Source organism: Doryrhamphus excisus, chromosome 17, assembly GCF_030265055.1.
Source record: "Doryrhamphus excisus isolate RoL2022-K1 chromosome 17, RoL_Dexc_1.0, whole genome shotgun sequence".
In the NCBI taxonomy this organism is placed as follows: domain Eukaryota; kingdom Metazoa; phylum Chordata; class Actinopteri; order Syngnathiformes; family Syngnathidae; genus Doryrhamphus; species Doryrhamphus excisus.
The window spans coordinates 12,148,928-12,173,440 of NC_080482.1; the positions used below are offsets into that span (position 1 = coordinate 12,148,928).

The 24,513-nt window shown below is 42.6% G+C and overlaps 1 protein-coding gene across 6 annotated transcripts in view; it reads right to left on the reverse strand.

Moving 5' to 3' along the window:
* mef2d (myocyte enhancer factor 2d) overlaps positions 1–24,513 on the reverse strand; it is a 97,211-nt gene that overhangs the window by 3,240 nt on the left and 69,458 nt on the right. For 2 of the 6 annotated variants that reach the window (XM_058053755.1, XM_058053754.1), the window contains 8 exons: positions 23,256–23,390; positions 17,623–17,854; positions 16,708–16,764; positions 7,516–7,694; positions 7,214–7,243; positions 4,402–4,519; positions 2,948–3,104; positions 1,509–1,577 (listed from right to left, as the gene is read on the reverse strand). In XM_058053755.1, coding sequence (XP_057909738.1) covers positions 1,509–1,577; positions 2,948–3,104; positions 4,402–4,519; positions 7,214–7,243; positions 7,516–7,694; positions 16,708–16,764; positions 17,623–17,854; positions 23,256–23,390 — 977 coding nt within the window. Of the gene's footprint in view, positions 1–9; positions 1,384–1,508; positions 1,578–2,947; positions 3,105–4,401; positions 4,520–7,213; positions 7,244–7,515; positions 7,695–16,707; positions 16,765–17,622; positions 17,855–23,255; positions 23,391–24,513 lie in introns of those variants that run through there. The other 4 variants (XM_058053759.1, XM_058053756.1, XM_058053757.1 and 1 more) reach the window with 4 other exon arrangements.

The following is a 24,513-nucleotide window of genomic DNA, read 5'->3' on the forward strand; positions in this document are numbered from 1 at the left end:
GCGGGCAGCACAGAAAAACACACAGAGTGAGACATCCTGATTGAACTCACCACTGAGGAATGAATGCAGCGGTTTTAGCACAAATGAGCAACATTAGCAGACAAGTGAAAGCAAATAAGTAGCCATGCTTCATGACACATGGGGGAGGGGGCGCTAATCAACAACACCATGTTGCCTCATTCTTCCTTTTCGTATTTCAGCTAAAACACAATGCGAACATCTCACTCTAATGAATAAGTATCAATGTTTTATGTCTACCAAGGTTTAGGTTTTGTCTTCTTGCCTTTCTCTGTCCACCAATCCGCACACAACGCTCTCTCTTAGCTCCTCCCTTTAGAGGAAGTGTTCTAAAAAGGTGGCAACCATCACTTCTTTTGACAACCTTTGACAACTTTTAACGATGTAAAAGTGTGCATTGTGATGCTCACTCTTCTGACACGGTCGTCAGGACGTTCTCTCTCTCTCTCTCTCTCTCTCTCTCTCTCTCTCTCTCTCTCTCTCTCTCTCTCTCTGTCTCTCGCTCTCTCAAGCCTTCAGCTGGATGTGAATTTGAAGCTCCCAATTACTGCCTTTGGCCCGGCGGGAATGTTCTAATATGTCACATCAGCTGCAGCACGGCCTCGCTAATATTCCCTCACTTGCTGGCAGAGTGAGAGCAAGTTAAGTTAGCGCTGCTCCAGGCCATCACACACACACACACACAAGCCCACGCACACACACACATACACACACTGATCCCAAACAGGTAGCTTAGATGACGGCCAATAAAAACGGTCGAGTCAGCAGCCTGCTGATGACAGTGATGGAGTCGAGAGGGGGCAGCTTAACTTGAGCGCTAATGACACCACCAGCACAGCCAGAAGAAGGCTTCTTTCCCAAAATGTTTTGCTTCTTCGCCAGCTGACCGGCTGTCTAAGTTGCTCATACGTTTATCATCCCAAAGAGTGAGGAAGGAAGGAACAGGTAAAACAGCGCCTTCTCTGGCAGCAGACAACTACTGCACCCTGGTTGGGTCTTTAGCAAAATTATATACAGTATATATATATATATATGTATATTAGTTTTTTTTAAAGGGGCAGGACTAGACTGTGCAGTGTGTTGATTCGTGGACGGAGAATGGTCACTTCCAGAATGGGAAGAAGACAAAAACAAGCGGAAAGATGGCTTCCAGTGCCGCTGACTTTGTTGAATAGTCGCCACACAATGATGACACGCTATTTACGTAGCTAAGCCATGTCCCCATGGATGTAAAGCTGTCAATCATGCAGCGGTTGAGTGTTTTGGAGTAAAAGCAGGGAGTCTTCCCTGCAGCATGTGTCGGGTCTTCACTCCAGTCTTTGTTCCAAAAAAGATGTCTGCAGCTTTGAGGGATGTGACAACAGCCTGACAAAGAAGCCACACAGCAAACTCACACACACACAAAAAAAACACAAGGTTTGTTTTTTGGCATCTCCTCACACTACGGGTGGTGGCGGAGCCAAGGAGCATTGATAGACGCTAACATTCACCTCAGGTTAGCAGCAATGTTGGAGATGCAGTTAGCCATCTCCGCACTTTGCTTGTCTGCACCCCACATGCTGTGAAAGAAAAGTAGGGAAGGGCACAAAACAATCGTCAGCCGCTCAAAACCTCAGTTGGCTCTTTACTTCCACTGAAGAAGACTTCTAAACAGGATACGATGATGCCGCCGTCACTTGTTCAGTGTGACAGTGATGCTAAGCTAATGGCTAATGGCGTGGCCGTCACATGACATCACATTTCAAATACGCTGATTACAGTTGGTGCGTATGTGGGTCATATTGCCCCTAGTGGCGTGGCATGCAAATTAATCTTTTCCCTCCTTTTTCACAGCTATGTCAACGTACTTGGGATGTGTCTCAAATGGAATATTTGACATCAGCGCACTTTAAGTATACTTTGCACTCTCTGTGGTGAGTACCTTAGTGTGTGCTCAACCAAAACTATTATCATTGTTGCACACTTACTGGAAATGACAAATTAATTACAGTATTTTCTCGCCTCTTCTTCTTCTATACTTTTTAACGGCACTTCACAGATAGTCCCTCCCCTTCTAATACATAGCCAAGATGGCGACTATTAGCTCATTCACCTTTTTAAAAAGTAATGTTGACTCCCAAAGATGTCCGTCTATTGCTTTTTTGGCGGGAGCTCCAGATGGAAGTCTTGAGTGTGAATTTCAGACTTGTAGATTATTATTCTGTGTTATGTTTTTTGTTATATTCTAAATCTGTGAATAAATGTTATGTTGTCATTAAAATCTTTTTTTCCTGTGTTGTTTTAGTTGTTTCATAGAAATAAACAACTGCTCAAATGTTTGAGGTGTCACTAAAACAAAAAATATGGATGTCAGTCACTGTTCTGCTTGAATTTGTGTCTCTGGAGAAAAAGCTAATTTTCTCTCTTTTTGGTCAAAACCAGGTGTTTTTGCTGAAACCACCTGACGTTCTACAGCCGATTTATAAAGACCTAAAAAGGCTAGAAACAAACTCATTTTTTCTGATGAAAGAACTGTGTCTAAAGTCAATATTGTGTGAGTCTTGAAATTTCAGCAAAAATGCCCCATAACTCTGACAGTATGGATCACGCTCTGAAAATGGCTGGCAGGATGATAATTGACGTAAGTGCGGAAATTTGCGTTTCCTGCATTCATTAGCTAGGTGCTAAACAACGTTAAGGTTGCTAGTCAGCGTATGCTTACAGGGCTCAGTATGTGTGTGCGGTTAGCAGCTAGCAGGCTAACCATGCTAGCGGCAGATACAGTAAACCAGCGTGGGAGTCAGAGACGAGGGGGTGGGAGTGTAATCTAGGTCACCACAGAGATGAGGAAGTGCTCCCGGTGTTTTGCGTGCCAGTTTGCCCAAGCCGTCACACGTGTGAAGCAAAAGGTCAAATGTCAAGAGTGCAGCGGAAGAGGAAGTATGCTTACACCAAGTTGGTGAGCGACGCCAGACTGATCTGCGGCTGCTGTTGCTGGGTGATGGCGGGCTGCTGTTGCTGTTGCCAGGCAGCCATGTTGCCAGGCACCAGGCCCGGTGGCGTGAACGTCTGCAGCGCAGTGAGATCTGCACTCGTCAGCTGGTACTCTGGGATGAAAGCAGCCAGGGATTGTTTTACACGCCGCAACTTTGCGCAGCATCAATATTCATCAGGACTAATCCATATTAATGCAGACCTTTGAAGTGGAGTCATTCCAGCAGCTCACCCACAATGAACAAAGGGAATATTCATGGTGGGTTTTAAGTCCCCTCCGTGGCACAAAAGATGATGTTCATGACATAATTACTCTTTTTAAACACCATTCTTACTCAGTCGCCTCAATGGGGCATTAGCTCGTCCACCGGTCGAGGCAGAAGGCCGCCCATGCCGGTGTGGGTCAGAGTTGAGTGTACTCAACCGGAGAAAACATGTACTTCCACTTGTGGGAGCTTTTATTTTGAAATGCTCTGCACACTTTGATGTCAAACGTTCACGGTTAATGAATGTGTGCGCAAAGCTTTTATGGTCACATCTACATTTAAAATGAGGCTCCAGCAAAAGTAAAGATTTCCTAGTCTTTGTTTATTCGAGCAGTAGCTGCTTCTCGCATTTGGATACGCCAAGGCTGCTTTCACACACTTTTCAATCGCACTCCACTTCTTATTTAATAGTCTACCAACTCCTAATGTATCACATTTACATCATACTTAATGTCCTTTAATGTACCATATTTACATCATATTTAATGTACCTTTAAGATACCATAGTTACATCCTATTGAATGCTAATGTGCCTTATTTACATTATTTTAATAGAGCTCTAATGTACCATATTGACATCATATTTCATTTATTTCTAATATACCATAATTTCACCATACACTCAACACTTTAATTTTGGCTACCATCCTTCATGAGCTGATTTTTTTTCTATGTACACACAATTCCTACTGCTCTCAAACATTGTTTTGCTCTTCTCCTTTCCATCCACCGCACAGGTGTGGCATATCAAGATGCTGATGAAACAGCGTGATCATTGTACAGCTGGGCTGGCTACAATAAAAGGCCACTGTGGGGTGGACATTGTGTTGTGTGAGAAAACTGCAAATTTTAAAGTGGTCTTTTACGGTGGCCAGGTGAATGTATACAGTACTACTACTACTAATAATAATCATGCTGTCTCATCGCCATCTTGATACTGTATGTCACACTTGTGAGGTGGATGGATTATTGCGCCAAAGGAGACAAAGAATACAGTACAGTATTTGCTATATTTGAGAGAAATAGACCAGTTGTGTACAGAGAAAATGTTTACATCTTTTAAGTTCACCTCATGAGAGATGGGAGCAAAAAGAGTAATGTTCATATAATGTATATCAGATTTAATGGTCTGGTCCAGTCTTACCAGTGTTGTAGGCCGTCTGCATGCCGGAAAAAGGTGCCAGCAGGCTGGGCGTCGCCACAGAAACCACAGGTGTAGTCAGGGGTTGCGGAACCTGCGAGCCACCGAGCCGCTGAGCATTCTGGGAACACAGTAACATCATGGACGTTAAAGACGAGGGGACTGGTGTTGCTGAGCTAAGGACCCCATTAGGCACCCATGGTGAACAGGTTCTCATTTGCTGACTGGAAGTTGATGGTGGGGTTTTGATGTGTGAGGAAACATGGTCCTGTTCTCCATAAAAGGTCAGAGTGAAGGCATGCACCACACATGACTTCATGCATGTTCATCAAAGGTTAGCATATGCATCTCCCTGCATGCATGCACTAATTCGCGGTAAACAAGCGTCACCGAGGCTTCATTGTGCCTCCTGCTTGTTTCACTCATATTCTTCTACCTTGACATCGTCTCCTCTTCAAGTCTTCCCGGAAGCTTCAAGCTGAAAATCTAGTAAGTCTGACTTAATTGTCGCATCACCTCCCGAGGCCTGAACACGCTCACATATCTGTAAACACTGATGCTTCTTTGTCTTAAAACCAGGGCTGTCAAAAGTCAATGGCAGCAACTAAGTAATTTATTTCATCAATAACATTATGTTTTTTTGTGTAATTACACTGAACAACACTTGAAAGAGTGATTCATATGTCTAGTGTTAGGCAAATTGATTTTAAAGTTGTGTGGTATCTTTTAGCTTGACATATTTAGGTTTTTGGAGCTGTTAATACATACAAATATATATATATTAATTCATTTTCTACCGCTTTTCCTCATGAGGGTCGTGGGGGGTGCTGGAGCCTATCTCAGCTGTCTTCAGGCGAGAGGCGGGGTAGACCCTGGACTGGTGGACAGCCAATCACAGGGCACATATAGACAAACAACCATTCACACTCACATTCATACCTATGGACAATTTGGAGTCATCAATTAACCTAGCATGTTTTTGGAATGTGGGAGGAAACCGGAGTACCCGGAGAAAACCCACGCATGCACGGGGAGAACATGCAAACTCCATACAGAGATGGCCGAGGGTGGAATTGAACCCTGGTCTCCTAGCTGTGAGGTCCGCGCGCTAACCACTCGGCCGCCCAAATATATATATATATATATAATACAAATATATATAATCCAGTAAAAACGGGCATACTACAGACATAATTGTTAATGGTGATTAATCACGATGAATTACCAACTATGATTAATCTGTAATTTGACAGCCCTACTTTAAAACATTTCCCAAAACTTTCAACCTCAACATCTGGTTGCTCTGCTAACATGAGTGCCAGGGCGAGAAACGTAAAAAGCATGCCTAGTCATGCACGCCTGTGCGTGTGTGTGTACAATCTTGCAACTTCACTAGAAAAATGTACACAATCTGTTAAGTTCCTATAAAAATTCTGCCTTTAGTATTTTGCCTTCTTGAGAGATATACAGTAAACTATCAATCCAAAGTCAGCATTCTCATCTTTGTAAAGGCGGAATCTTTCTATTGGATCTAGGCCTGTCACAATAATAAATAAGTAAGTTCACGGCACGATAAATAACAACAAACTTGACAATTTATTGACATGTGCGTGCGTATTTGTTTTTCTCCTCTTTCTCTACCAAACAGATTGGATGAAAAGAGAGTTCATCTGTCCCAACTCCTGGGCGATAGAATGACTGACAGGAGGGTTCACTCACTCCGTTCTTTCTGCTGTCTTCTGTCTCTAGCTGTGTTTGTGGTTAGCTACACGATCTGATTCCTTCTTTGTGCCTGTTGTGTATAAAACCTGATCTGATGTCAATGTCAGCCTGTTTGCGCATCATCAATTTGTGACATGAAATAGTTTGTGACAAAGACAATGAAATAATACAAAAAGGTGAAGCTTAAGTTTCCTGATGTACAGTATAACACCTCACTGTGCACCAAATGCATTTTGCTGCATCCAAAAAAATGCTACGTTAAGCTCCATTAAATGTACACAGCAAAATCCACAAACATTGCTCAAAGTGAATCAAGGAAGTACAGTATATACTGTATGCAAATGAGCTGACATCTGCAATGACACGCAATCTCAACTTCAGACAATAACAAAAGTGACGTTGATTCATAATCAGAAATATTTAGATTTATATTTAAATGCTATTTTTGCTAAAAGAGACGTAGCGTGTCTGATGAGGAAGACACATGGAGATGAAGACAATGCTAAGTCGGCTTCTTTATAGCCTTTGTTAGTGTGTACTTCGCTGCGGCTGCTGCCCCTGCGACACCCATCCATTTTCTATGCCGCTTATCCTGAATGTCTATGAAAATGTGTTTTTTTTCCTGAGTAATACTTTGAATGCTTACCGCTATGGTGTAAATATGACTATGACGCGGTTCGTCTTTAGCTTAGCCTAGGAAATTCCTAGCTTAGCTTAGGAAATTCATAATGGCTGCCCACCACATACAAAAATGTAATTTTTACAAATGTAATGTACTCTTCCCCCCAAAAACTTAGGTAAATCATAATTTCAAACAATATAGAACATATTTTAGCATAATACACTTGAGAAATTCAAGTTTCTTGCTTTTGGTACGATGTACTCGCTTTATTATGCCATATATGCATTATCATGAAAAAACGGTCTCAACATAATGTTCACAATAATATTGTTTATCGGCAATAATACCCAGGAATATTTGTTATCGTGACAGGCCTAGCTGGATCTCATTAGAGCACCCCCCCCCCCACACACACATGCAAAGTTGGACATGACACCAGCCTAGAAGGTTTTGAAAGAAGGTTCTATTCACCTCGCTGACCAGCTCCAGCTCTTCTTCTGTCTGCACGGCGGGAAAAAACACAGGCGTCATGTGACTACACACATGACATGTTTTGGTCTCGACTCTCAAGTTTAATTTACCGAAACTAACGTTTAATTTCTGCTGATGCAAAAGAGAGGAACAATATGCATCTGATTTGTAGCTTGGAATGACACCAAACTGTTCACACAATGTTGTAAGAAAAAAATAACTTCATCTCAACGAGAGAGCATCCTAGATGTTGATACTTAAAGTCATAGATTTTCCCACATATATTTCAGACATTTCCTCACCAGCTGCATGAGGCTCTTGCCGCCCTGCGAGGTGATGACCCTGAGGTCCGGCTTGCGGCTGTTGACCATCTGAGGACTGGGAGGGGGAGGAGACTTGGCTGGGACCACTTTGGCCAGGCTGTTGCCATTGGAGACGGCCAGCAGGCCAGGGGACGCCCTGGCGCTAATGTAGCCGTTAGCTATGGAGAGAAATACAGAGAGAGAGAGAGGTGACGGAATGGAATAAGGACATTGGGAATATTTGTATCCTTTGTCGTTCCATATGCTACTTTCTATTTATTATTACTTTGTTTTAAGGGGCGGCACGGCGGTCGAGTGGTTAGCGGGCAGACCTCACAGTAAGGAGACAAGGGTTCAATTCCACCCTCGGCCATCTCTGTGTGGAGTTTGCATGTTCTCCCCTTGCATGCGTGGGTTTTCTCAGGGTACTCCGGTTTCTTCCCACATTCCAAAAACATGCTAGGTTAATTGGCGACTCCAAATTGTCCATAGGTATGAATGTGAGTGTGAATGGTTGTTTGTCTATATGTGCCCTGTGATTGGCTGGCGACCAGTCCAGGGTGTACCCCGCCTCTCGCCCGAAGACAGCTGGGATAGGCTCCAGCACCCCCGCGACCCTTGTGAGGATAAGTGGTAGAAAATGAATGAATGAATGCTTTTAGCATTAAAATGCAAAATGTATTTTAAAATGTTTCTGTGACCAGGGTTCAATTCCACCCTCGGCCATCTCTGTGTGGAGCGGTAGAAAATGAATGAATGAATGTTTCCTAAGGCTAACCCTAAACCTCAAACCCTGACCATAAGGGGTGTGGTTTATATCCAACTCTCGGCTTAATTTTTTCCTAACCCTTGACCATAAACTACACCTTAACCACTAATATTTGTATCCTAGTCCTCCTATCTTCTATGTACTTCTTACTCTTGGAGTATTATAACTTTTTCTACTACCTCGCCCTAAGCTGTAACATAATCCGTCACAACAATGACTGATGTGGAAAAAAGGTCAATAAAAACTTTGGAGGACTGTGGCTGCAAAATACTTGTGGGTGTCAGTAGTCAGTAGACAGACTACTGTAATATTTTAGGGGCTGCTGTTGTCCAACGGAAAGACAGATAGATGTCGTATGTAAACAAAATCCTGGTGGGAGTTTGGCCTACAAACACACTTAATAAGCAGCCATACGCAATGCTGTGTCTTGGTTGCCATGGTCAGAATAGAAGCATAGCATAGCAAGTCACAACCAACTTGTTGATATTAAAGATAAATCACCTCCTTATAAAAACTTTGAATGGCGACACCATGTCATCACTGTGAGATTGTTTGAGCGGGGACATTCCAGCCTCGCACAGTCACACACACACACGCACATGTGGGCGGAGTCAGGGTGTGCATAAGACAGTTAGATAAAAGTTGTCTGTGACGCCACCTTCTGATGACAACAGCAACATGTGACTCTGCTTCATGTCAATCACACAACACACACACACACACACACACACACTATAGAAACAACAGCCATCAGCTCAGTGTGGTATTAGGCAGAAAGGCGGGAAGAAAAACGTGAATAAGAAGTCAGTGTTGTTACATGGTAATTACTGTACTTCATCTTAATTTCCTTATAAAAAGCAGAGGCATTTGAAACTAAATTGGGAAGATGAGAACATGAAGAAGAAAAAGGGATAAAATCGTTTTCTTCAATGAAATCACGCAAAAGAAAACTCAATTCGCCATTTAAGTTTCCGTTGCCCTCTAGTGGCCAAAGTCATTATGTCAGGACGAAAGTTTCAGTAGCGAGGAGATGGGGGACCATTTCATGAGAACATCAGCGGTTGCTATGGCAGATGACTTCCTGTCAGGAAACGATCGTCATGTGTCTAACGGTCAGCGAGGAGTGATGAATGATGAAGATGAAACGCCTCCTAAGCCTCACCGGCATGAAAACTTTTTTCTCAGCAGACAGCTGACCAATGACACGCACACACACACGTACACACACGTACACACACACACAGCCTCCGTGCAGCAGGTGGCTTTTGGAAGTCATGTGTAAACATTTAACTGTGTGTTTGGGACCTTTAATTTGACTGAATTTCAAAGGACAGTTTTTTAGTTTTTAAAGTTAAGACCATAGCTGTATCTCCAATACTTCTTGTCAGTAAATTTCAATAAGTATCCCGTGTACACAACAACAGTGACTGGGATGGAGAACGAGGTTTCTAGCCAACCTGATATACAGTAAGCCACTAAGCCACTGCCTCAGCAATTCCTCTTCTTTTGGGACTTTCCAGTTCCACAAAATGTCAAATAGTTTTCAGGCATTGTCACTGACTTGTGGTATACCGTAAATCTCAATTGTTTCGACCCCTGTGAGCGACATCAGATGTTCACGCTGTGGCTACACCGGTATAACACCTGTCCAAATCCTGAGTTTCTTATTAAAATAATGAAATTACAGCAGTCATCTCCATGACATTACTTTTAATATGTGTGATTCTGCATGCTTACAATGAAAGGAGTAAAAACCTAATAGTTTAATGAGCTGTGTAATATGTTGTTGTAAGGTTGAAGGTCTTACTCTCATCTAGATAGGGGTGCTGCTCTGGTCTAGGTAGGGTTCCTGCTCTGATCTACTTGGGGGCCCTGCTCTGAAAGAATTGCGATATGTACACTTTTTAGGGATCAACTTTTGTTTACATTAAAACATCCACATTTAGCACAATAAAATGTGTAAAACCGTGTAAATTCCTGTAACTCTTTCCCTGTAAATACATAATGGCAGTGTTATTATTATTAACATTTATTCTATTCTACATATCATCATTGTTCTGCATTGCTATACTGCCATTCACAATTGCAAAGTGAATAAATATATTTATTCACAGTTTAGGTTGTACTTTATTTAATGCCCAGCACATACGTATTTGCGGTGCATGCACAGGGCGGAAGCAGGGAAAATTGACACTTAGAGGGACATTGACGCTGGGGCTGCAACAATTAATTGATGAATCATAGATTAATCCATTCATTTTCTATGCCTCTTATCCTCACTAGGGTCCCTTGTATGCTGGAGCCTATCCCAGCTGTCTTTGGGCAAGAGGCGGGGTACACCCTGGACTGGTCACCAGCCAATCACAGGGCACATATAGACAAACAACCATTCACACTCACATTCATACCTATGGACAATTTGGAGTCGCCAATTAACCTAGTATGTTTTTGGAATGTGGGAGGAAAACCCACACATGCACGGGGAGAACATCCACACAGAGATGCCTAAGCGGAGATTTGAACCCAGGTCTTCCCAATCTCCTGACTGTATGGCCAACATGCTAACCACTCGTACGCCGTGCGGTCCATAAATTAATCAAACAATCAAGAACGATTTTGTTATTCGATTAATCATTTTAGATATCAAAATGTAAATATCCTCTGATTTCAGCCTGCAAATGTGAATATTTTGTGAACTTCCTTAGTCATCCATGAAAGCATCATCTTTGTGTTTCAGGCCATACAAGATTTTCCCATTCATCACCTTTGACTTTGGACAACAGATCCCAACTCTCTTATGTAAAACTGTGACCCATGCTATTTCCTTGACGTCTTGTGGCTGATTTTGAGATATTTTGCAGGCAAGTTAGCTTTGGCTCACGTACAGTATGTGTGATGCATGGGATTATTTGAGGAAGGACATGAGAATGTAAGGAATGCTGTGTGACGTCAATGGTGCAGAGCGCCAGGACAACAGCTGAGAAGAGGACAAGAAATAGGAAAGAAACAAGATACTGAAGTGCAGGAGAGACTGTTGGGGTGGGGGGGTTGGAGAGGCATTAGCAGACCACAAGAAACATCCGGATGGATCGAGTCACCTGAGCCGGGATGTGATTCAATGGTGCTTTATGTTTCAACACATGATGGAGACTGCAGATACCATCAACCTTCAAGTTGAAACACACTGAAGTGTTTAAAATTCTATGGCAAATAAAACTAAAACCTTCCAGTGACTGAAGTTTATGATGTTATGTTAAAACGTCTTGCTTGTATCCACCATAATGCACGGGAGTAAAGAATGAGTAGTACAGTACATCAACACATCAGTCCACATTACAATAAATTTAAATGGAGGCCACACTGAAAAGAAAATAAGAAAATATGAAAGTCTCCAGGATACAAAGGTGTAATGTTAAGCTATAATAGCAGTACTGGTACCTTTATGTTTATTTTTGACACAAACTTAAACATAAGCCGTTTGTCTTTTAAATATATTGATTGAACTGCTTGGCATATCTTAACCTACATTACAGATTAGATGTAAGGAGTAGTCCTCTTTGTAGACACAAAAATGTATCCAAACAAAATCATCTCTAAATCATTTCATCTCTAAATTAAACTGGATTGCTTTTAGCATTAAAATGTAAAATGTATTTTAAAATGTTTCTGTGACCAGGGTTCAATTCCACCCTCGGCCATCTCTGTGTGGAGTTTGCATGTTCTCCCTGTGCATGTGTGGGTTTTCTCCGGGTACTCCGGTTTCCTCCCACATTCCAAAAACATGCTAGGTTAATTGGTGACTCCAAATTGTCCATAGGTATGAATGTGAGTGTGAATGGTTGTTTGTCTATATGTGCCCTGTGATTGGCTGGCGACCAGTCCAGGGTGTACCCCGCCTCTCGCCTGAAGACAGCAGGGATAGGCTCCAGCGCCCCGGCGACCCTAGTGAGGATACGTGGTAGAAAATGAATGAATGAATGAATGCTTTTAGCATTAAAATGCAAAATGTATTTTAAAATGTTTCTGTGACCAGGGTTCAATTCCACCCTCGGCCGTCTCTGTGTGGAATTTGCATGTTCTCCCTGTGCATGCGTGGGTTTTCTCCGGGTACTCCGGTTTCCTCCCACATTCCAAAAACATGCTAGGTTAATTGGCGACTCCAAATTGTCCATAGGTATGAATGTGAGTGTGAATGGTTGTTTGTATATATGTGCCCTGTGATTGGCTGGCCACCAGTCCAGGGTGTACCCCGCCTCTCGCCCGAAGACAGCTGGGATAGGTTCCAGCAGCCCCCGCAATCGTCGTGAGGAAAAGCGCTAGAAAATGAATGAATGAATGAAAATGTTTCTGTATGTGGGCCTTAGAGGCAAAAACAACACTGGTCTACAAATGTTTGGGTTACCATTTTACCCAAAGACTACCCCTTAGCATGACTGTCCTCCTCAGTTCTCCCGGGGCGTGTTTGCTCAGCATCCCGGTTCTACCTGCTGTTGGCCAACACCACCAGCGACGCTGGCTGGCTATTTTTTTATCAGCTCGCAAAAGGAGTGATCACATTAATTAATAGATTTTTCTTGTGATTAGAAAACTTAAACACATGGTCCAGAATACAGTGTGTGTGTGTGTTCATGTGAAAAATAAGTCATCTCAGAATTGTAATCTTGATTATAGGCAGATGGTAGAACATTTTACTCACCTGAGCTTCAATAAAAAAAACAAGAGAATGTAATGTTAAACCCCAGTGTGCATGTTGTCGGTCATTAGCAACACTGAAAGCTAGCTTGTCTCCCTGACAAAGTGCAGACAAGTCAAAGTAAACGTATTGATTGCTGGCCCACGTCCACTGACACCAAATCTCTATCAAACCACCAAAGAGGGGAACGTTAAAACAGAGAGGAAAAAAAAACCTCCATTACTGCTTGCTGGCTGGCATTATCTGTCCTGGCTAATGGGATTTAAGGAGGGAGCTCTGGCCAGCGTCAAAGTCACCTCTGAGGACCGGCCGGTGCCAAGACCAGGGACAGTTGGGCGGATGGGGGTGGGGTGGCGGCTGATTGCAGAGCAGAGACGAAGTGGAACAGCTGAGAGGGGCCGGGTGTTGGGGGAGGGGGGTAGAAGACTGGTGTCGCCTTTTTTTATTTGTTGCAGTTGTTGCAGGAACATTTGTGCTCGGCTGGTTTCAAGAAGAAAGTCTTAACGGGGCACGTGTGGATTAATGATGCACACGGACAAAGTGGGACAAAATAAAACCTGCAACATAGACGACGCTTCTCTATGTCATGTCTTGTTTTGCTACAGATTCCTTTCCATCTTTCTGTGTAGGTTGTCAGTCATCTAGGTCAGTGGTTCTCAACTGTTTGGCTGCAAGACACATCATCGTCCCTCAATGACAAGTGACGACCCAAATTTTTCCATATAAAACTTCCTATATTTAAAGGGCAACGCGTTTTCATATGGTGCTTATGATACATGATGATGATCTTCTTGCTCAGGAACAACACATTTTTAGCCACACATGTTTGTTTGTTTCTTTAACTTTTTTTTCCTGATTACAGAGTCTCCACAGCGGATCGTTTTTGATCCGTGTACTGATTTTGGCTGGAGCACTTTATATTCCAGATGCCCTTCCTAACGAATACCAATGATGCTTACTAGTGGGGATTCGAACCTTGGGCCGAAGTCTAAAACGCTTACCACTACACCACCGCGGTTTTAGCCACAAATGTTAAAATGATGAAAAAAGTGTGTGTACAGGTTTTCAGTACTTGGTTTATCTGATGAGTTGAATAACAGCACCTGGATGAGAGGTGAACCACCCATTCTATGCCTGTCCTCTATAGCTGACCTTTGGCAAGAGGCGGGGTACACCCTGGACTGGTCAACGGCCAATCACAGGGCAGACATAGACAAAACCTTTCACACTCACATTCAAACCGTTTTTTTCAACATTTCTTTGGAATGTGAGAGTAATGTCCAGTTGCTCTGATTCAACTCCTCAGATAAACAATTCAATTCAAATTATTGAATTGTACTTTTTTCAGATTAAATCAGCAGGTAAGTTATAATACCTCCATCTATAATAATAGGATGTCCATTTCTTCTGTAGACGACGCCTCTGCCTGGGTCAATAGATCTAACTGGGCATGAAAAGATGAACTGTACCTGCAACTCTTCACTGTTGGTGGAATTCCCCAAGCAAAACAATGTGAGCTGGAGCGGTTAGACGCTGATTTCTTCATAGATAAAGGATAGATAAAGGCAGTCTAATATAAATATTTATAAAGTCACCCAGAAACATGGCACACACCTTGTGGTGACGTAGAGGCAAATAGCACAGACTCGAGGCCCACTTTAATGGCACTGAAAATGTCTCTGTGACCCAAAGCCACCAGTTGAGAATCACTGACCTCGCTCGTGGTAATCTGCAAAGCTTGAATCCAAACAGCTGAAAAACTGTGCTGCATAACAATAGGTCGTTTGTCCGTCTGGTGGCAAAACAGCTGATTTGTGGCCACCGTTTCATTTAAATGGGACAATTTTGGGTGGCGGGATGTCAAGACATTGAAATCTCCTCCGTTTAGAGAAGGCCATTCGAGTTTCTTTCAAACCAGCAGTCTTCTCTATCTAGAATTTGGACATTGTTGTCTTCAAAAGGAATTTCCCTTCTTCCTGAGGTACAAATAAACTACTGACTGGGGCCTGAAGAAACTGCTCTCTGATGCTGTGTTATGTGTTTGTATAAGTGTTGCCTGGTCTCTCCATTGTGGAGAGTATTTCACTACACTGCATAAACAACATTATCAAGTTTTCTTCTCTGGATTTTGTCCTTGGAACGACCTAGATTCTGTCTGAGGGTGTTAGTGGGTTTGAAATGCATTGGTATGTTAGGTTTGGAGAAAATCCTCTGGGCAAATCAGCCTTGTATGGGACCAAGCACATTTCATCTCCTGTTTCCATTGTCAGGGTCGGGCATAGTTACCCCAAAGCCCAGTTAGCATACACACACTGCTACTTCTGTCTTCCATTTTCAGTGGTAGGATCTTCTGTGCCGGTGATGGGAGTCAAAGAGCAGGTGGGCAGGTTTTCTGTAGACCTAAATAATGAGGCGTCCGTTCTTTTCCGCCCACACTTTTTGCTTTCCAAAAACATAGTCTTTGATATCTTCCTGATTTCTGTTCAGTTTATGTGTTCCGTAAACAAATCTACTTCATAGATTTGATCTTGTGTTGACATATCTGAACCAGTGGGTGAACTTTGTTCCTCTATAGGAGCTCAGTGCTTGTCTTTCCAATTCTGACATGTATTTGTTGGCCACAATGGGAGATACCAGTTCGTTCAGAACTGAAGAAGACTTAAAGGCTTGAAGAAAGATTAAAGGCAAAATGACTTCAACAAACAAGATTCTAGTTGATTCTAGATTCAAACTTTGCAAATTCTTTTCAATTTTTTGATCATTCATTAATTTTCTACCGCTTATCCTCACAAGGGTCGCGGGGGTGCTGGAGCCTATTCCAGCTGTCTTCGGGCGAGAGGCGGGCTACACCCTGGACTGGTCACCAGCCAATCACAGGGCACATATAGACAAACAACCATTCACACTCACATTCACACCTATGGACAATTTGGAGTCGCCAATTAACCTAGCATGTTTTTGGAATGTGGGAGGAAACCGGAGTACCCGGAGAAAACCCACGCATGCATGGGGAGAACATGCAAACTCCACACAGAGATGACCGAGGGTGGAATTTAACTCGGGTCTCCTAACCACTCGGCCGGCGTGCAGCTCTTTTGACCATTTTCGGTTACAATTTTCAAGAAATTCAATTATCATGATCATTGTTAAGAAAATCCCTGGATAGAGTCTGCTTGTCAATTATTCCGAGTGCCTAGACATTGACAAAGTACTATGAAATGAGGCCACGGTGTTCATAAACATATTATATTTGAAAATAAATTGTCGCTTTTTCTCGTTTCCAATAAACAGCAACAAAAGTAGTGTCATTCTTACTCAATTGATTTCAGCCACAAATAATTGACTATAAGAAGGTCGTCATTTAGAAGATAGCAGAAGATGCTAATTTACAAACACAACACAACTTCCAAGCAAAGTTCAGTCACTTTCACTTTCTCTTGTTCCTTATCAACCTCCCACCCCACCACTGTTGTTCCTGTCACATTCTGTCCTCTGGACTGTGACCCTCAGCTGTCGCCTGTCAACAGGTGTGTGTGTGTGTGTGTGTGTATGTGTGTGTATGTGCATGCGTGTGCTGAAAGTGAGCCTGTTGGCACACTGAAAATAATCTGCCACTGTTTGTAAAAGAGCCATCAAAATCATTTCACGTTTTTATGTCAGGCAGAATTAAAGGTGTGTGTGTGTGTGTGTGTGAGTGAGGGATGGAGGGAGTAAGAGAGACTTTACTTACGAACTGGACTTGGACACGCTCCGTTGGAGTTTCCCAGATCTCCTCCTAGGAGAGCTCCTGGAGACCAGGACGAGCAACATGAGCATCTTGTACATGAAGAGCAGCACTCGGCTACAGTGATGCATATTCCACTTAAATGACATCCCACTAGGAAATTCCACGTTAATCATTCAATCAAGTGTCTGCTTGAATAGAGTGCTCCAGTGTTGGATTCACATCATTTAAAATGGTCCTTGAATCCCAACTACATGGATTCAATTGTTAAATGCTTTTGTTAAATACGACTTAATCTGCATGATCATCACTGCTTGAATGATCCACTGACTGGTCACTTCATCAGGTGATTATTACATATTCATAATAAATACTAAGAACTAATGCAAATCTATTTGTAATGGTGAGTTGGTAATAGTAGTAGTTTGCAGGAGTGTACTGCATCATACTGTGAGTGGTTTATAATATTTTAACCCTCAGTCAATCAGAATAATAAACAGATTGCTGAATGAATACCTTCCTGTCAATCAAAAGTCAACATTATTATCTTTGTAAAAGCTGATTTAGATAGGGTGCCTAATGAAGTGGCTGCAGCCCAATCATGTAAGCGTGAAGACAAGCTGTGGGCGTCAACAAACGAGCGATTCAAAAACATTTTTTAGGTGGTAGAAGTCGTTTGTCTTTTGTGCGCCGCACCTCCCAAAGAGGAGCTGTCAATCAAAGCGAGTGGGCGTCACTTCACAGCCTGCTGTTCTTTTTGAAGACAGGCTTTTGTTTCGTCTTTGTGCGTATTTCCTGCAGTGGATGAGGTTTCCTTGCGTACAAACCTCATCAGTCAGCGAGCATCAAAACAAGTCAAAGCTGTCAAAAAAGTAGAAACTAAAACGAGAAAAAAATGGTGGAACTTTTGGCGTCTAGTACCTGCGCTGGCAGGTCGCTGTGGCAGTCCTGGTGAAACGGTGTTCCGCTGCAGGGCTGGTTGCTGTGGCGACAGGAGGCGGGGGTCTGTGAGGGCGGAGGTGACGAAGGAGGTGGTGGTGACCAGGGCACCGCTCGGGTTATTACTGAACTGGAGGGCGGCGGCCGGTGGAGCGCTCTGATTGGACACTGGCACGGTGACTGGCATGGAGAAGGTGGGCTGTGGGACGGCAGACTGGTAGAGAGAGAGCGAGAGAAAGAAGGGGTGGAGTTTATAGTGTGGCCGTGGTCGACATGTACTGTACACGTTCAGTCAGACAGGTGGTCAGTTAGCTTAGCAGCCGCAAAGCAAACGAGCCTGGAGGTGGAAAAACAGTCACACCAAAACAAACAAACATGAAGATGTCATTCCCTCCTGAGTGATGTCACTAAGCCCCACCTCCCTGCTAATGCTACATGCCCCCCGATACTGAGGACAATATTCTCTCTCTCGTGATCACCCAACTGCTAATGCTAATGCTAATGCTGCAAACCACAGAATTTATTCACCTAACCTAACATGCCACCGCTAATGATACATCCTAATGCTAATACCACATAACACCGCTAACACTAAAACTTACCGCTAATACTACAGTACATCCAGTACAGCTACAGTACAGCTAATGCTACATTCTACCCCTATTGACGCTGTCACAACGTAATGCGGTTCTACGCATGCAAGAGACCTATGTCCCTTCCTTTTTTAAAAAATTATTTTTAAATGTACAAACATTTAAAATTCAAGATCAATAACCATACTTCATATATGTAATACATTGGGGGGTTACTTTATTAGTGACTTTAAATACTTTGTTACAGTACGGATGCTTTTATCGTCTACACTGAGCTACATAAAAATATACACAATGCACGTAGCGCAGACGCAAACATCATATCCAGTTACACATAACCTACATGAAAACAATAAAACAACACATAAAATGCTGTCATATTTGAATGTAAACAACCATAGGCAAAGTGCAATGATTCAGCTAGTTTTTTTTTAACCGCGGAAATACCATCCATATGCTAGTAAATGCTATTATCTGTATTTTTTCATCCTGCTGAAAAAAAAAACAGGATCTGCTGGTATGCTGGTCTGACCAGCATAGACCAGCTACCAGCAAGAAGACAGAACATATGCTGGTCATGCTAGTACTTGATCTGTACTAATTATACACTTATAACATGGATATAAGAAAAAAGTCAATAATTTTGTAATTTCTCAAATCTTAACGTTTTTGTGAGTTTGTGCGGCATACTAGATTACAGATGCTTGAAATATGACGACCGGATGTAGACGTGTTCTGCACATTAGTGGAATCGCTAAAAATGTACTGTAGGTACAAAAACATAGGTTGCATGCGCAGAACCGATCGCGTAATTGCGTAACATCCAACCACTAACTCTACACCCTATCACTAATGATACATGCAACGGTCAATGCCACTTCCCACCGCTAACACTAACACATACCAGTGGTGCTAAATTACTGCTAATGCTACATCTGCATTTTAACTCCTTAGTATGACTTCACTAGCTGTAAAAAATAGTAATACCTTAATTTTTTCGTGTTACATAAGACACAATATCCTAAATCTGTGATATTTGAGTAGTTAGTAGGGCTTGGCAGGTTTATTGCCAGTGACAATGTGATCAAATAATTACTTTTGGGGTGAAATGCTTTGGAAATGAGCTCTTCCAACGTCTCAACACACACACATTCAGAGTTGAGCATGCAAAGTGACTTGGAGGAGGGCCAGAAAGCGTCATGTGTCGCATCCATGCCAGGTTACACGCTTCAATTGTGGATCAGGTTATTGGTGCCTTTTTTGCAGCGTGCACGTCACATTCCCGCCACATCCCATCAACCCCTCTGAAGGTGCACGTCACGTGGAAATTGATTCTGCTGCACAGGCTCCCATGTGTCTTATATCATTGATCTTTGTCTGTAGTCCAAAGCCAACTAACTCTTGAGTCCAAAAAGTAGACTGGGGGCGATCCTGGAAAATGAAGGCCAAGGACCTTTGGGCTGTCCCGCTATATGACCCAATTCTCCGTGCTGCATGTGGAAGTGAAAGCAGGACTTCTATATAAAGAATATGGGCCAGAACTGCTGTGTTCTGTGCTGGTACTGCCTACATGGGACCCACTTTAGCTCCCATGAGGACGAGGGCACACAAGATGAGAGAAAAATGTGTGACGAAGAAGCTCCTCTCTTTAGTGAATGGAAACTTACATGATGACTTTTAAATAACTTTCATTCATTATCTGGTGTTGACTATTAACATATTTGTCATCTTGGTTACTTTTAAAGCACTTCTCTACATACACGGTATACGCACTACTTTCTTGTCTACTTGCAATAAAAGTGCATGATTACAGCGGAAGGACCATACGTACTGTATTTCATGTCAAAATTACAAGAAAATATTTGATGTCTTAAGTGAGACTTGTTTTTTTATGTTTACAAACGTGATAAAGGCAGTAAAAAGTCTTCTCAAGTCAATCTGCAGTTATTGAAAATAATGTCAGATACAAGGTTAAGTGCCTCGTCTTGTGTTTACATTTGGCTTTTATGACAACACGTTTTTAATGGTGTTTTTCTAATCCTTTATTTGACCTTGAGCCATGCTGGCAGCGAAGTGAAAAATACATAAATAATGTATGAAGAGTTAGCGGGAATAATGCATAAAGTGTGATTATGAGGCAAGAAGTCAATCAAACTAACTACCTACCATTCCATCCATCTATTTCTTTATGGGCCTGCTACACATTTGTAAAACTACAATTATAAACAAAAACAGCAGCAACAATTTGTGGCTAGCTGCCCATTTTATGGGCCTGCTACACATTCTAAAAAAAAAAAATGGTGGCCCGCTGCTGCCATTTTAATGGGCCTGCTGCATAATCTAACAATACAATTATAAAAAAGTATAAAAAAAAAGTGTGGGCCAGTAGCCCATTTTTAAGGGCATGTTACACATTTTATTACCTGCTTTTTATTACTTTATTACCTTAAGCTGCACATTTTAAAAATACAATTACAAAAAACCCAAGCAAAAATATGTGACCCAGTGCCAATTTTTATGGGCCTGCACACATTCCAAAATATTGAAAAAAAAAAAAGAGCAAAAAAGGTGTAACATAATGACAAAAAGCATTTCCCCCCGTACATTTATATCTTCTTATCATCTTCAATTGGTTTTAGCCTTTTTCACTCAATGAAAAAAAATCTTCCTCCATCAGTGGAAAAAGCTTGGACAGCCCTGATCCAGACATTTGGTTTCTCATGTAGTCATTTGAGGAGCTAATCTATGACGTCTTTTATTTCAGAGGCACCAGGATCAACAAACCTTTTTTTCCTCCCTCTGCCTGCTGTGCTGCTGGCCCCCTCCCTTCCTGAGGAGGTGTTGGGAGTACAAGTGGGATTAAGCGTGTATGTCCTGGCCTCTGGCTGCTAGACTGGGGATTATGATGATGCTTCTGTTAGGACTTTCTTTGTAGGTGTGGATGGGCCAGGTATGGTGGGGAGGTGGGAGTGTCATAATAAGACATTTCTGCTTTTTTTTTTTAGGAGGGGGGGGTTCAATTGTTGTGATGCAAGGGGAGTGTGATACAATTTAGGCTGAGGCTTACTGAAATAACTCCTTTAGTGTATCACACACTCTACTTCACTCACTCACTAATGGTATACAGTATGCCCAGACACAGAGAAACTATGCTATTTCTTGTATATGTTCAGCTGCATTTTCATAATACGTGTCGTGAAGGTGTGCCGAGTGAAGGAATAAAATCTAAGGTCATTCCACTCAGGTGGAAGACCATAAAAGTGAATTTTGGAATAAAAGCGCTCAATGTGACCGTGCACGTTTCCCCGGTGGCCAATCAAAGGTCGAGCGGGAAGCGAGCTCGTAAATCGAGCGCTGGTGGTTAAAGTGACGTTAATGGCCTGATTGAGCGAGACGGAGAGACATGCATCGCGGTGAAAGTGCAGCAGTGGAACCGTGAGGGCAGTAAGAGGCGGAGCCCCGTCACGTCCGGAGTGCGTCCAGTCAGGGGCGTCGCCAAGGCAACCGCACGCCTACTCTGTGAAATGTGCTTCACAAGTTGCAAATTGTCTGCTCGAAGGCGTGAACCTCTGGTAATTACTTGTGTGGATTATTCCAATAAAGCGTGTTTTGATCCTTGGTTGCTATGACAGTTGAGGATGTTGTCGAGCACCCCTCTCACAAAGCTGTGCGATTACTTTTATACAATGATGATCAGTGACGTGCTGTGAGGTCCATGCCTTGACTTTTATCTGCAGTTTATTGTCCCATCTGCAATAATAATGACGTAACATGCTTACATTAATCTCCTGAGACCCAGCAATGCATTTTATGTCCTCTGTAAGGGACAAGCAGTTCATGTAAAAACACTCTACAAGCGTAAAAACTATTACACCATAGAGAAGGCATCCAAGGCTTTCCAGTGGTTTGTAATTTTTGGGGGGGTTGGGGTTGGTCCAATGAAAGACAGCAACTCGCATGTTTCATCTGCACAAGAAAAGTAAATTATTGTGTTTTTAAGCGCACAGTTATTGGATAGATAGAAGCAGTTTGGAAACTGAAAATAGAGAATGTTGTTGGTTACTGAATTGTTGTATGGTTACACCCCGAAGTAAAATCATACAGAAAATCCAATTAGAATGAATGCTGACTGTTTTTTTAAGGAAAATATGCAAAAATACTAAATTATAAAGCTTATCACGTCTGTGTCACTAAATACTATTAGTGAAATAAGTTGGAAAAAAAAGACATATTAAATTATATTCCACCTGGTTTATATTTTGAAGCAAAGAAAAGTTTATTTTATCATTAAATTTCCAATTTATGCACCATGTTCTAATGAGCAATTTAGTAGGCTATGGTACAAAATGTTAGGATAATATTATTCCAGCATTATTCCAGCAACATGAGCTCGGTCTACACACTCCACACACATACCTGACATGCTGCGTTGAAAAGGCTTTCGAGGTTCCATTGTAATAATGTAATAATATCAATAACTTCATAGAAAGAGGAGTTGCATTGTGCGTGTCTGCCTGCCTGACCACTGGGGGGGTCTCAGTCACACACCATTAGGGGGTGATGTGCCGGGTGAGGGGTTACGTGGACGAGGAAGAGGAGTGAGGATGGTGAATGCGAGTGCTCTGTGAGTAGTCAGCGGCCGCCGTCGGCAGCCTGAAAACCGCCGGAAGCCCGGTCAGCGGCAAGAGCAGCATGAGGAGGAGGAGGAGGGGCACGGGGCGGGGTTACACAGAGGCGTGGCGGTACTCACTGACAGCCTATAGTTCTGCATCATTTTATCAAACTCCTCGTCAATTTTTTTGTATTTCTCCTCAGTGCGGGGGGTGAGGGAGAAGGGCTCCTCGGGGTCTGGGCTCTCAGAGTCCCGGTGCTCTTTCTTGTTCAGAGCCTTCAATGCCCGAACACCAGAAAAAGAAGAGGAGGAAGAGAGAGGAGGAAGAAGAGGTAGATAGAAGCAGGAGAAGAAGAAGAAGAAGAGAGAGATGGGGTTAGGCAAGGTGACAAAAGTGTGATGGTACTCACGCCGTAGCGCTTGAAGATGCTGTCCAGGTCCTCTGTCTTTCTGTACTTGTCGTCATTTAGCGGGCTTTGGTCGATGGAGTCGTCTCCGTCGGGCTCAGGGCTGTTGCAGCCGTTAAAGCCTTTCTTTCGCAACGTCTGAGGCAGCCAGAGAGGAGGAGGAGGAGGAAGCACATTTACATACATTTACTTTGACAGGGTAAACCACTTTGACTGTCTTTATTTATCAATAGACTACTTTCACTTCTTCTCACACACTAAGGGCGTATTCACACTAGGTCAATTGTACCGTGCCTTGGCTCACGTTCCCAGCACAGCACAATTGCCATCCCTTGGAATGAGACCTGGACCCGACACGGCGAGGCCCTCACAAGTTATTAATCATAAGTGACACATTGCATAATAGATCCAAAATCAAGACTCAAAATGATCCAAAAATCATGTGCAATAAAATATGTGTCATTTAATTCATCATCTCACTCCTCAGTAGAAATAATCAGAATGAATCTAAATAAGACTAGAAAGAATCCACAAAGTCACAGAAGTGATGGGATATGAAAGCAGGCTCAAATGTCAGCGTGAACTCACTCACAACGTGGGATCACACTCAAGTCCATCACAGTACAAATGGCCTAATGCAGGGCGTTCAAAAATGTGACTAAGGGGGGCATTTGCGGATAGAAAAGAATGAAAAAATCAACAGTAATTTTCCAAGAATACCACAGAGTTTATAGATTAAAGAAAATGTGTTTTTTTTAGGCATAATAATATGACAAATAAACGAAACTAGAGAAATTAGGTTGCAGAAGATATTGGGAGAATAAAGTTTACAAAGATTGTTTAAGAAGACAGTTGGGAAAAAGCAAAAGGGGGGGCTATGAAGAACTATAGCTAGCATCTACTAGGGTTGGCCACACAAATTCTTCCAATGATAAGAAAATGACTTATATTGGTATAAATGATCATTTCAAACAGAAAAGAGCAGAGCAGCAGAGAGGCTGCACTGCGAGGTTAGCGCGTAGGCCACACAGCTCGGAGTTCGGGTTGGTACAATCGGGTTTGATTCCCCACTCGGGCATCTCTGTGTGGAGTTTGCATGTTCTCCCTGTGGGTGCGTGGGTTTTCTCCGGGTACTCCGGTTTCCTCCCACATTCCAAAAACATGCTAGGTTAATTGGTGACTCCAAATTGTCCATAGGTATGAATGTGAGTGTGAATGGTTGTTTGTCTATATGTGCCCTGTGATTGGCTGGCGACCAGTC